At 42.9% G+C, this 13031-nt stretch overlaps 1 protein-coding gene across 1 annotated transcript in view; it reads left to right on the forward strand.

Annotated features, from left to right (window-relative positions):
* TAOK1 (TAO kinase 1) overlaps nucleotides 1-13031 on the forward strand; it is a 62005-nt gene that overhangs the window by 18761 nt on the left and 30213 nt on the right. Inside the window, exons 2-3 of the mRNA XM_077312672.1 lie at nucleotides 7769-7977; nucleotides 11406-11477. Of these exons, the coding sequence (XP_077168787.1) occupies nucleotides 7846-7977; nucleotides 11406-11477 (204 nt within the window). The 5' untranslated portion in view covers nucleotides 7769-7845. The remainder of the gene's footprint in view (nucleotides 1-7768; nucleotides 7978-11405; nucleotides 11478-13031) is intronic.

Genomic DNA, 13031 nt, shown 5'->3' on the forward strand with positions numbered 1-13031 from the left:
TAGGTAAAGATGATGCAGTACTACTGAGTAGTATGAAACATGACCAGTGGGGGAGGAAAGTATCTCCCCTCCCAGAGAAGGTGTTTGTGGGGGAAAAACCTTAATTTCCCAGTAGAGAAATTCACAGAATAATCAAACTTCATTTTGTGTTTTTACTGATGTTAGCTGCGGGTCTGGGAGCGGTAGCATAGAAATATAATTATACATAAACAAATAGTGTCATATCTAAGTAGTATCTTCATTCAGTCTTTATGGTGTTAATGCCTACAAATTAAAGATCCAAAACGTCTCTCTCTTCTTCAGGAATCTGTGTAGTTGAAAGGAAGTAGCATATTGGCATTCTGCTCAGAATTCTTGCTGCTTTTTTGAATGTCTGATGGTCAAATAATGTTTCATGAATGGTGGGCTCATCAACCTCATTCAGACCAGGGTGGCAGGTGGAAACAGTGCCTCAGGTTCCACATTGGACTGATTGCAGTTTATGTGCAACAAAATTTGAGCCCAGTGGCACTTTTAAGACCAACAAAGATTTATTCAAGGCGTGAGCTTTCATGTGCAGGTCCACATCCTCAGGACTGAGGAAGTGTGTCTGCACATGAAAGCTCACTCCTTGGATAGATCTTTGTTGGTCTTAGAGGTGCCATTGGGCTCAAATTTTGTTGTGCTACTTCAGACCAACACGACTTCTCGCTTGAACCTGCAGCTCATGTAGCAGGGGAACATAATACCTGAATAATGCCCTCCATTAACAAAGTACCATGGCCCATAAATGGTTGCTTAGTGACAACTATCTGTGACCTATCTTGCATCAGTGGGATCCACGGAGAATATTTGGTCAAGATGTCTACCCCATGCATTTCCTCCTCTCTCTGATAACCAAAGAAAGACAGGGACGTGTCCAGCTCCATCCGTATCATTCCTTAGTGTCCATGTTAGCATTGGTTCTCTGAGTTCTTGAATCTGTCCAAAGCCAACTGCATTCACCTCCCCAACTTACTCAACCTTCTGTCTAACAACAGGGCAAAAATCTTCACCATGATACGTTGTGTCTGGTAGCCTAAGGATTCAGCTAACAAAGTGCTCCTGGAAAGTAAGAGAGAGGTTCTTAACAATGCAGGAAATCATCCACCAGAAAATTGTGTGAGAGTGATTGAAATGTTTCACAATACAGCATGGGCTAAACCCTACTTCTTGGGGTAGGTTATATTGAGATGGCTGTCGTAATAGAAGTGTCTATTTGCCCTTGTAAAATGGGCTGAGCACATCAAATCCCCAGTTCAAATTTTGCCTCAACTTTGAACTTGCTGGGTGGCCTAAGGCAAGCCCTTCTCTTGGCCTGAGAACATCATCTCTAGTACAGGGAGGAAGAATATTAGAGTTGGCTATCATGCATCATTATGGTAATGAATATGACTTCTGAGATAATTTATGTGAAAGCTTTAAGCTCCTTTGTGTTCTCGTTCCCCTTTCCTGCCCTACTAGTAGCTATATGTCTGGGACTGGAATAAATGTTAAAAGGCAGTTATATGGAATTTTGTATGTGTGGTACATTCCAGGTAGATATTTTTCCCTGAAGTGTGTATATATGGGAATTTGGCATTTTTGATTTGGTGTTCGTGTGCATAAGTGTCAGACCAGCAAGGCACAGAATTGCCTTTTGCACTGCTTGAACTCACGAGAGAGAAATTATAGATCTAGTCCCATTGAATTTGGTGGGGATCTTAACATTGAGATCAGGAGGGAATAGTAGTATCAGACTGCACTAAATTACGTGAGTGGCTGAGCAGCAGGTCTTTGTAAAAGCATTGTGCAAGCATAGTTCTTTTTTTTTACAAACTGCATTACCTGTCGCACATAGATTACTTGGTCTCATCTCAGGTGTTTCTCCCCCCCTTTCTATTCTTGCTTAATACAAGTTACCTTGCTTATTGCCAGTTCTGCAGGCCAGATTGAACATGGTTGTGATGTGGGGGTGGGGGGCTTTTTATGATGTTTTAATTCTTTTAATCCTTTGCTATAAACCACCCCAAGCCCGCTTATGGAGAGGGTTGGCATATAAGCCGAATAATAAATAAATCAATATATACTAACTGGGGACTGTATGGGTGTCATCAGAGGGGTATGATATGGCAGCTACTTTATAATTCTCTATAACTCTTAGGTAAGTTCGTCTATTTGAAAGGTCAGAGTCCAGTAGCACCTTTAAGACCAACAAAGATTTATTCAAGACATGAGCTTTCAAGTGCAAGCACTCTTCGTCAGACTAAGAACTGACCATCATAACAGTAGGAATATAAAAGTAAAATCTTGTTAGTAAACTGTGTCACAGCATCCAAGCACAGCCTCATGATAACTCTCTGCCAAACCAGCCAATCAAACCCCTCAAACCCATTTGTAATTCACAAAGACATATATCAGAAATAAATCTGTCAAAGCCAGTGATCCACGGCTCACACCCTATTTACTGCCGGCCCCATTTGTCTCCATACCAGTGTGAAACTTTCTTACAAGTAGAAGCTAAGCTGGCAGCTATCTTGTCCTGGGATAGCTCACGCCTTGAATAAATCTTTGTTGGTCTTAAAGGTGCTACTGGACTACTTCAGGTGCTACTTCAGACCAACATGGCTACTCATTTGAATCTATTTGAAAGGTGTGTATGTTGTACACTTTCTGAGGGATCAGTCAGTAGCCCATGTTCATATACGAATTTTTCAGTTTATTTGCATATCATTTTTACAAGGCCCTTCTCATGGACTTTCTGTGTGAATCTCATTGGAAAGAGAAGGAGCTGCCCGGTTCCAGTTGAATTCACTGTAATTGTGCCCTGAAGCCTTAATTTGCCTCAGATTGTCATTTGCAATGGACACAGACTACGGCATGCCAGTTTTATGTATTTACAATTTTTTCCATTTAATTCTGCTTTCAGGCATGCTTATATGTAAGCTCTTCATTTACCTCCGTGTTCATAAGAGAGAGTGGTGAAAGCTATTCAGGAAGAATTTAATAGTGTGTTGAGAAGATAATTTTAATCTTTGCTTCATGCACTCTGTGGAACTATAACCTCACACAATATATGAAAAAACCCTTCTAGACCCTTTTAGAGGGATGGAGTGGGGCAGGAGAAACAACTGGAAACTCATTCCTGCAAAAAATTTACAAAAAGAATCTCTGAATTGTGGTGTTAGTTGTTCCTGTTATGGCTTTGATGCCCCCAAACACTTTGGACAAGCGGCTTGTTTAATGTGTTGCTCTCCTGTTTAATCACTGGTTACCCTAGAGCTGGGTTGGCCAAACTGTGGCCCTCCAGATTTCCATGGACTACAATTCCCATGAGCCCCTGTGCCTACTGAATTTTCAGAAGAATGCAGTTAGTTGGAGAGAGAGATTTTGAAGGCACACAACCTCCCAATAAACTTGAGCAAAGTTTAAACACAATCAGACTTTCTCATTGGAGGACTTTTGTTTAATCTCTTCCCTGTCATCTAGCATCCTCATGTGTGATTTCAGAATTCTTTAAAACGTCTGCCCGTGTCTTTTTGTACTTTTTCCTTCTGTTACTACAGTGGATGGTGGGAGTGGCCTCTGGGCTTTGGTGGCTTGTTCACTTGTCTTGACCGAAAGCCTGGTGGAAGAGCAGGCCTGTGGAATTGTTCTAGCTCTGGTAGGGCCCTGATGTAATCTGGGAGCTCGTTCCACCAGGTAGGAGCTGAGACCGAGAAAGCCCTGGCTCTGGTCGATGTTTAGAAATTTTATTTAGAACATTTATATGCCACCTTTCCAGGTACTTGTTTGAGGTGGCTACTTGATTCCCTTAACATACTATATGATGCTTTGGGGCTTGATTCTCAGATTCAGTGGCACACGCAGGCCATCTTTGTGGTGGCTCGTTTTAAATTAAAAATTTAATGAATAAGCCAATTAAAAATTTCTCACCTATTTCCTTCAACCTTTTTCCCAAGTAAGATTTGAGAGCCAGTGCAGGGGTTAGTTTCAGAGTAGGATCTGAGAGACCCAGTCTAACTGCCACTTCACCATGAAAGCTTACTGGGTGACCTTGGACTAGTCAACCTAATCAACCTCACAAGTGTCTTGTAAGGATAAAAAGGAGTTAGTCAATACATAATGTGGACTGGGGTAAGAGAGCAGCAGCCAGCCCTTAACTGCTAAAGCATTCCCAGCTGTTGAGGTGCTAAAACATCTGGTATGGACTTGCTGAACTCTTAAGGGTCTTCAGAAAACATTTTTGTGTAATAGCAGTCCATTGGTCATTACAAAAACAAACTTTTGTTGCATTTATTTATTCATTAATTCAATTTATCCGCCGCCCCTCTCTGCATCCAGGCTCAAAGAGGTGTACAGTGTATATTTATGCAACAGAATCGGCATATAAAAACTGTAATAATAAATAATATTAAAAACTCCATACCAATGCTCTGTATCAGTATATCTGGGTGGCATGGGGTGTTTTGGGTGGTGGGGAAGCATACATTAGCAAAAATGCATACTGTAATTTTAAAAAATCATTTTATAATGAGTACCTATGTATTTTTGACATGTGTTTGCTGCTGCAGACCTTTCTCTATTGTAAGCAGAGTTACACCCTTGCAAACCCAGTGCCTTCAATAGGCTTATAATGGTATAATTGCTTAGGATTGTACCGTTAGTCACTCCAGCACAGGGGCTCGCCAGGATAAAGGCTGTCAATACAGAAAATTTTTTCTCAGAGCTGTATCCTAATTTTAAGCAAGGTGCACCACTATGACATGGAGGATCAGTAGACATAAGAAGAATATCTCCAGCAATCGCTTAGTTAAGAAGTGAGAGACAAGCCACTGTGAGCTAGGTTCCATTGGAAGCTTATGTCCCAAAATATTTGGCTAATGCTGCTGAAGAAAGCCATGAAACAAGCTTCATTTCTACCAGAATCCTGTGTGCATTATTGAGAATTGCATTATTGAGAATTGGATAATAAACAGGACTCATAATTCTTGACTTACAATTTATATTGTATATATATTATGATGTTTTTTCCTTGTATAGGATCACAAGTGACGTTTCCTTGTATCACAAGTTCAAATGTAAGCCACCCTGAGCCACAAGGAAGGGCTGTATATAAATAAATATAATAAATACAATTAAAATAAAATGAAGAAAATAAATATACGTACATGCAAACTGTGTGTGTGTGTTCCACAATATATTTCTTGGAGGAGGAGCCTGTCTCATGGTTTAAGTGCCACTCAGCACTTAACACCCACTCAGGGCGGTTGTCCCACCCCTGAGTACCTCCTCCTCCAACCGGCTTGCCTGTCTTGTCCAGTATCCAGCCAGTTACCTTCCGTTCCCCACCCCCTGACTGCCCTCTTCTCCTTCCACTTCCCTCTGAGGCTGCAGATCCCTGCCGCATGATAGCTGCCCCTGCCAGTGAGTTCCCTTCCCAGTGACCTACAGCCTACAGCCTTTCCAGATCCTGGGGGAAGGGAGAGACCATCCACAATCTTCCAAACCCCCCCCCCCCCCCAATCTAGCACCCGTTGTATTCCTGAATGCAACGGGCTTGGCCCCTTGTCTGTGTGTGTGTGTAACAGCAAATATATATTTACTGTTAGTGAAGTAGTTTTGACAGTAAGTTTCCTTCTACATCTTGCCCAGAGGCAGGTTGGCAGGCTTGTATAGTTGACACTCCTCTGATTTAACAGTTATAGGGGGTAAAGGCACTACAGGAGTAGGTTTTTGAACAGGAATATCTTTTGGAAGTATCTGATGCTTTTTATGAATGGAACATGACCCCATTACCATTTTGCTGACCAGAATTCTGCAAAAAATACTAGATTTGAGTCCAGTAGCAGCAAGCACCCTTCATCAGGTACCTGACAAGGTAGTGCTGAATTTTGAAAGTGCTGATTTATACCCACAAAATCTTGTTGGTCTCTGATGCTGCTTGGGTCAAGGAGTTCTACTGCAGGCCAGCATGGCGACACTCTGAAACTAAGCAGTACTGTGTGTCCTGTGTTATCTGTTTCCTCTCTCTCCGGCTTTGCTCCCTGATGGTTTTGTGTCTGATTCAGCTATAACAGTAAACGCAAAAGCTCTTGTTCTGTAGCATCAAGCTCCTCCATGAGGATTAGGTTATAGCATTACTGACTTTTCCTCTTATGCTAGGATAGCATATTTCTGGAGTACAAACTGAATTGCATCCAGTTCTTTTGACTCTGCATAGCATATTTTTTCAAGCACAAATCAGCCCTGTCAGTAACCTAAACATAGGCTATCAGCCATACTTCTGGGTGTTATTTTCAAACACCTACGGTACAATGCCCCTGTATATGTGGTAATTCAGCTCTGGAAGATCTTCCCCATTATGTCTTGGCTTGCCCCCTGTACTCAGAAACTAGGGATACATTTCTTGCCAAGATAATACCCAATTCACATCTTACTTCCAATTCTGACAAACTGCTATCACAATAAAATCAGAGTCCAGTAGTACCTTTAAGACCAACAAAGATTTATTAGTCTGAAGAATAGTGGTTGCACTCAAAAGCTCACGCCTTGAATAAATCTTTGTTGGTTTTAAAGGTGCTACTGGACTCTGATTTTATTGTGCTACTTCAGACCAACACAGCTACCCATTTGAATCTATCTGCTATCAGACACTGATTCCTATGATTCATACCGGCTGGCACTTTTTGCTCTGGCTGCCAGGAAGTTTCGAGCTAAAGTACTTTCAAGAGAGTCCTCATCATGATATATCAATTTTGTATATCTTATTATGGTATATTTATTCTCACTGTTTTTATGTATTGAGATACATGCTTCTATTTTTGTTTTTTAGTTTTAACTATGTTTTGTAAAGGCCTTTGGCCGTATACAATAAATATCTACTACTACCATTAACCTAAACATGGAAGGGGAAGCACAGCCCAGGTAGCTTGTTATCTCTCAAAACTGATGGAAGGGAACAACTGAGAGAGGAGCTCTTGGCTGCTTCTAGAAACGTCCATTGTGACTAACCTTTGAAACTGGGAAGAGCATTCATTTTTGTACCCACAGAGCAGCCTCCCCCTCTTCAGATGAGTTCAGAAGCTCTGTTGATTTTTCTTATGCATGGGGAGAGATGGAGTTGGAGGTTTTAACGTTGAGTCAAATTTGATTGCAAAGTCTAAATTTCCAGCTCCTGTTTCAGTATCAGGGATTCAGCTAATAGTATGAACAATCTGTGCTTCATCATATAAACTAGTCTCAGCCTACCAGTTCTAAGGAGCAGCAGTGTTCAAGTGCTTACCTGTTGTCTGTTTCGCTGTTGTTTTGTGGGGAGGCCACATTTCTCCGAAGAAGATCATAAGCAAAACAGAATACTGTGTCTGTGGCCCATATTGCTCAATGCTGCTTCATGAAGCTTGCAGCAACTCTCCACAGTTTTGGGTTGAGCTTCTTTCCAGCCGTGCTGCTAGAAAGCCTTCTTACAAGCAGTGGCTACATTTGAACCAGGGATTTTTAAAATATTAAACATGATTTGCCACTGCTAAGGTCCATCTTTGTAAATGAGGAGTCCTGTGCTTAGTTGTCATGCATTGTGGGAGACTCGGTGTTCTATAAAGCAGGATCTCAAAGGGTTAATATTGTGCACCTTGGAGCCATGTATTCCGATTTAGGAGTGTATAAGCAGAACCTTGGTATGGCTGGAACCGTGGGCTTATTACTTAGTGCCACTAGGATTTGTCTCTTGTTATCAGTAATGGGCCCTTGTTTCTCTCTCCTGCCCCTGCAGAGATCCATGCTGAAGGGACTCCATTTATGCAGAAGAGCCCTGGGTCGAGGTGGCACTTAGTCTAACTGCCCGGCAGGATGCCATCCACCAATCGGGCGGGCAGCCTGAAGGACCCAGAAATTGCAGATCTCTTCTTCAAAGAAGATCCAGAGAAGCTCTTCACAGATCTCCGAGAGATCGGCCATGGAAGCTTTGGAGCTGTTTATTTTGTGAGTACTATGAATGGGCTGTGGGATGTGTGGCTACAACCTTTGCAGAATGTATGGAGAAGAACAAACAAATGGGTAGCTCCGAGACCAAGTTGCTGTTTCTGTCAGATTACGGTGGTGAATGGCTTATTCCTGAAGCCTTAGTAGCAGTTACCTCCTGTTGCATATTTGTCATTGTAATTAGGATCTTCGACCTCTCTGCACGTTTGCTTGTGACTTTCAGAGTCTTAGCTGATTCTCCATTGGGAGGCATAGACTCTTCCTTCTTCCTCTCCGGTCATGTATCTTTTCAAGCAGACCCAGCGTCTGTGCTCCATCTAATTAGGGCATGTCTTCCTGGGCTTCTGAATGGTCCACTGGTAGACTTGTCCCTAAACTTCATCGCAGTCACCTTTCACATGGAAGTTTTGTTCCGGTTTCATGTCTAAACTGGGATGGGCTTTTTAAAGAACCAGCTTGGTGTAGGGGTTAGGAGTGCGAACTTCTAATCTGGTTGAGCCGGGTCTGGTTCCCCTGCATGCAGCCAGCTGGGTGACCTTGGGCTTGCCACAGCACTGATAAAGCTGTTCAGACCAAGCAGTAATATCAGGGCTCTCTCAGCTTCACCTCCCTCACAGGGTGTCTGTTGTGGGGACAGGAAAGGGAAGGTGATCGTAAGCCACTTTGAGACTCCTTGGGGGGTAGAGAAAAGCAGCATATAAGAACCAACTCTTCTTCTTCTAAAGATCATCAACACTACACCTTAAATAAATAAATCTTTATAACCCGTCTTTCCTGTATCAGGGCAGGTGACCATATGGTTAAATCAGTTAAAACCTAGACAATCATTAACTAATTTACCCCCAACTAATTAAACAGACCGGGTGGAGGGTTTCAAAGTTTTTTGAATAGATTCTCCCTCAATTTCCAGTAATGTGGCAAGCATTTCCTGAAGGTCTTTTCAGGCTCTGATCATAGGCCTGGCCTGTTTTCCCCTCGTTTTCTGTGAACTTTCACAAACCTAGTTTCTTTGGAAAGATCACCGCCAAAGCACTTTTGTACTGTTGCAGGTCCTGCCCATGTCAGCACCATTTTCTTTGCTTCAATCTCACATGCCCACCCCCGAAGGAGAGGCTTGAGGCTTCAAAAAAAATCTGCAGTGGACATAGTGCTGCACATTCGTTATAGCACTAGATCAGTGACCAATTTAAATATAGTTTGCAGAGTTGCCAGATGCCCTCTTTTTAGAGGACTATCTTCTCCTTTTTGGCATCCATCCTCTTTTGGGCTCTTTTTTTTAAAAACTGATGAAATTGTCTTTTTGGGGGGGTTGGAAAGTCCGGAATATTCCTGGTTAGCAGCAATGATCACAGTTTAAACAGAACAGAAGGAGTATATAAAATGAGATTTGTCATAGTGATCCGTTGTTTGAGTAGTCAGTCAGGAAGTATGTCCTCATTTTTGCAAATATACTTGCCCTAGTTATACCTTATACTAGTTATCGAACATACCAGTTAGCATAGCTTATTTTTCTCCTCAGTGGAGATACAAAGTATCTTTTTTGTGTGGCAAAGTAGGGATTCAAGTCTGGGTCTTCCAGGCCCTTGTCCAAGGATGGTCAACCTGTGGCTTTCCAGGTGTCCATGGACTGCAATTAGTATACCGTCAGGGGCTCATGGTTGTTGTTGTTGTTGGTATTATATTGGGTTTATTACCTGCTTCTCCCAGACTAGCTGGCTCGTGGTGGGTTACAATGTAAAAGCCCCACAATAAAACCCTACATAAAATACAGTAATCCTGTGGTCGATGGACATCTGGAGAGTCACAGTTTGGTCTCCCCTGCCCTAGTCTAACAGTCTGACCAAGACTGGCTCTCTAGTGATATCAATTACCTTTTTAAAGAAAGCTCTCTGCTGAAGAGGGGGCATTGCCCCAGCACCCCACAGCTGCCAGGGAAACCCAAGGAAAACTCCTGTGTGGGTGATCCATTGCTGAAAGGAATACAGAAACTCAACACCAGGGGTAGTCAAACTACGGCCCTCTAGATGTCCATGGCGAATGCTGGCAGAGGCTCATGGGAATTGTAGTCCATGGACATCTGGAGGCTGCAGTTTGACTACCCCTGCTCAGCACTGTGTGGATGCAGCCCTTGAGTTCTTGAGTTGCTGCCCTTACTGGCTCAGCTTTACTTGTTTGCATGCTCATCGCTTTGCAGTTTGCATTCATTACAGTGGGGCTTCCACTTGAAAAGTTCCAAGCGTACATACCTCAAATTGCTCTTCAGTCCATATGCTTTCTCCGTTATTAGCAAAAGAGTCCGCTTCAGCAGTCTGTAAAAGCGAGGAGACAGCTGGAAGACACACAGTCCAATCTCATCTTCGTTAAGGCCAGGTCCTTAGCATTCTGCAGGGGACAAGGTGCCCCATGCCTTGTTAGCCTGCTGTGCAAGCAGTGCATGTACGTTCAGCTGGCTCAAGACATGGGAATTAACAATGGGTGGGCTTATTTGTGGCCCCCTGTAAAACAGGCCTCCCAGGAACAACCAGGGCTATGCATTGGCATGAATTGGGGGATTGTGGCTAAGACTTTTAGTATGGAACTCCAGTGGTCTCATCAAGAATGAGGAGAAGCGCTTCCCTGGAACAATAGCCAACCTAACAAAGGCACACCATTGTGTGAAAGTGGAGATGCTTGAAAAAGCAACACACTGACTTCTATTGTCACTGTAGCGTTCTAGAACGCAGCTGGGAAGTGTACCCCTTTTGACAAATGCTTGGCACCTGCTTGGGCAGGGCAGGGCCTTACTCCAGTAAATGCGGTGCAAGCTTCTCATTGTGCAACCTGTGATTCTGCTGTTCAGTAGACGTCACGGTGGAGAAGGTGACAGGAAGCGAAGAAGACTGCACCGTAGGGGGTTTCCTTCAATTTTTTTAATGTTTTGGCCATTTTGTCACTTCTTCAACCTCTGGGAAGTTCAAAGAAAAAAAAATCCTCCATCTATGGGGCAAGGGCATGCAGCGTCTCTGTTAACAAAGAGGGCTTAGTAGAAAGAAAAGGGGTGCAGAAGCCAATGCAGACAGTTGATCCCAAAACAGAATCTGCTCAGTTTCAGAATTCTTCAGGCTGCCGTAGAGGGCACCAACCCACATGGATTTCTTCCTTTTCTGCAACTGGCACAGTCAAAACCAAACTCCTCCCCCACCCCCACCCCCAATTCTGCTAAGTAGAATTAAATCTTAAAACCAAAACAGCTCAGATTGTTGGTACGCTGCTGGTACAGAATCAGTATGAGAGGTTTTGTCTAAGCAGTTTGAAGGCTACATCCCAGCCTAACATTTCTTAGGATCCCAGGTTCAGGATCCACTGTGGGCTTGATCTGGCAATGTTGAACATCACTGGCAGGATCCGATGGCAGTGGAATGCTAATGAGTTGTATTTTATCATTACAGGCACGTGATGTGCGCACCAATGAAGTGGTGGCCATCAAGAAAATGTCTTACAGTGGGAAGCAATCCATTGAGGTACATGAACTGCTGTTGCATGCTACGCCTTAAGGCTACTGTATTAGCTTGCTGTATTAAAATAAATGTTGCCTTGATAAAAAGCCTTTACCCAGGGACCTTTGTTTATGGCATAAATTGGAGATTGTCACCTGCAGGATTTTTCTCCTCCCCTCTAATGGGGGTGTCTCCAGTCCAGGCAGCCAAATGACATCGGCAGAGCATAAGCAAAATGGCATTCCAGAATATGGCATTCCAGAATATACTTTAATAGCACTTTGTAAGTAAGTTTAGTTTAGTTACTTACATACTGGGTATAAGCTGACAGGGGACTATGTCTCATCAGCTACAGCTCTTGTGAGTGGTCGCTATAGTATACTTCACGTTTTGCATAGAAATGTCACAAATTATACCTCTTGCATCTCATATCCTTTTAAACCCCACATTTCCCCATTGTGTCTGTATGCGTGTGCATCTGCAGATTTGAAATGATGGAGGAAAAAATTCGTCTAACACTGCAGGACTGAAAGCATATTTAGTACGGAGTATTTAGTTGAACTTTGTGGCACTGAAAATTATAGTATGTTTTCATAAACAACTTTCTGGATCATATCATATATATCTAATTAATAATATGCTATAGTGTATATTTACTTGTTACAATCTAATGCTGTAAACTGTCCGCAACAAAAATCTTCATAGTTGCCATTCTGAGTGAATATCTTGCCTTCATTTATTTTAATAGGAGCGGGGAGTATTTCTAAGGAGTTTAATGCTCCAAAAACTTGGAGAGGGTTTTCTCCTGAATTTTCCCAGGCCTTCTCATCTCCAGGTGCCCTACAGACAAACGCACAGATCATACCAACATATATTTAGAATAAAACGCATAGGTTGAATCTTGTTCTGAAGTACCAAGAATTAAATGATAAAGTTTAGCCTTCAAATTCTGGTTTTGTTCTCTTTAAACTCGCAAAGAGCGATAGACGCAGCTGCAGCAAAGGCATGGCCTTTGTCTGCAGAACTGAAGAAAAGTCAGATCAAGCAGAAACTCCTGCCTTTCACTTTTGAACAAATTCATCCTGAGGAACTTCACAAAGATACAGTGCAGGCGTGGGAAAATTCCAGGCGAGGCAGATTAAGGTCAGCTTTGAGTGCTACCGGCAAGAGCAAGCCTTGAAAGTGAGGAATGTCATACTTTCTCATAGCAACCGTGGGTCTGCCTGAGTTCTAGAACATTGGTTGAGATGATTAATTTTGTGCTTGATGGAACATTTTTTCCCTTTCCTGCTTTTGAGAACCAGCAAGGTATAATGGTGAGTGTCGGAGTAGGATCTGGGAACCAAGGTCCAGATTGCCACTTGTGCCTCAGAAGCCGGCTGTCTGACCTTAGGCTAGCTCAGGGGTGTCCAAACGGTGGCCCTCCAGATGTCCATGGACTACAATTCCCATGATCCCCTGAGAATGCTGGCTTGGTTTCATGGGAATTGTAGTCCATGGACATCTGGAGAGCCACAGTTTGGACACCCCTTGGCTAGCCAGTCCCTCTCAGCTTGCCCCTTAGGGTTGTTCTAAAGT

Source organism: Paroedura picta, chromosome 15 (genome assembly GCF_049243985.1).
Source record: "Paroedura picta isolate Pp20150507F chromosome 15, Ppicta_v3.0, whole genome shotgun sequence".
NCBI classification, from domain to species: Eukaryota; Metazoa; Chordata; class Lepidosauria; order Squamata; family Gekkonidae; genus Paroedura; species Paroedura picta.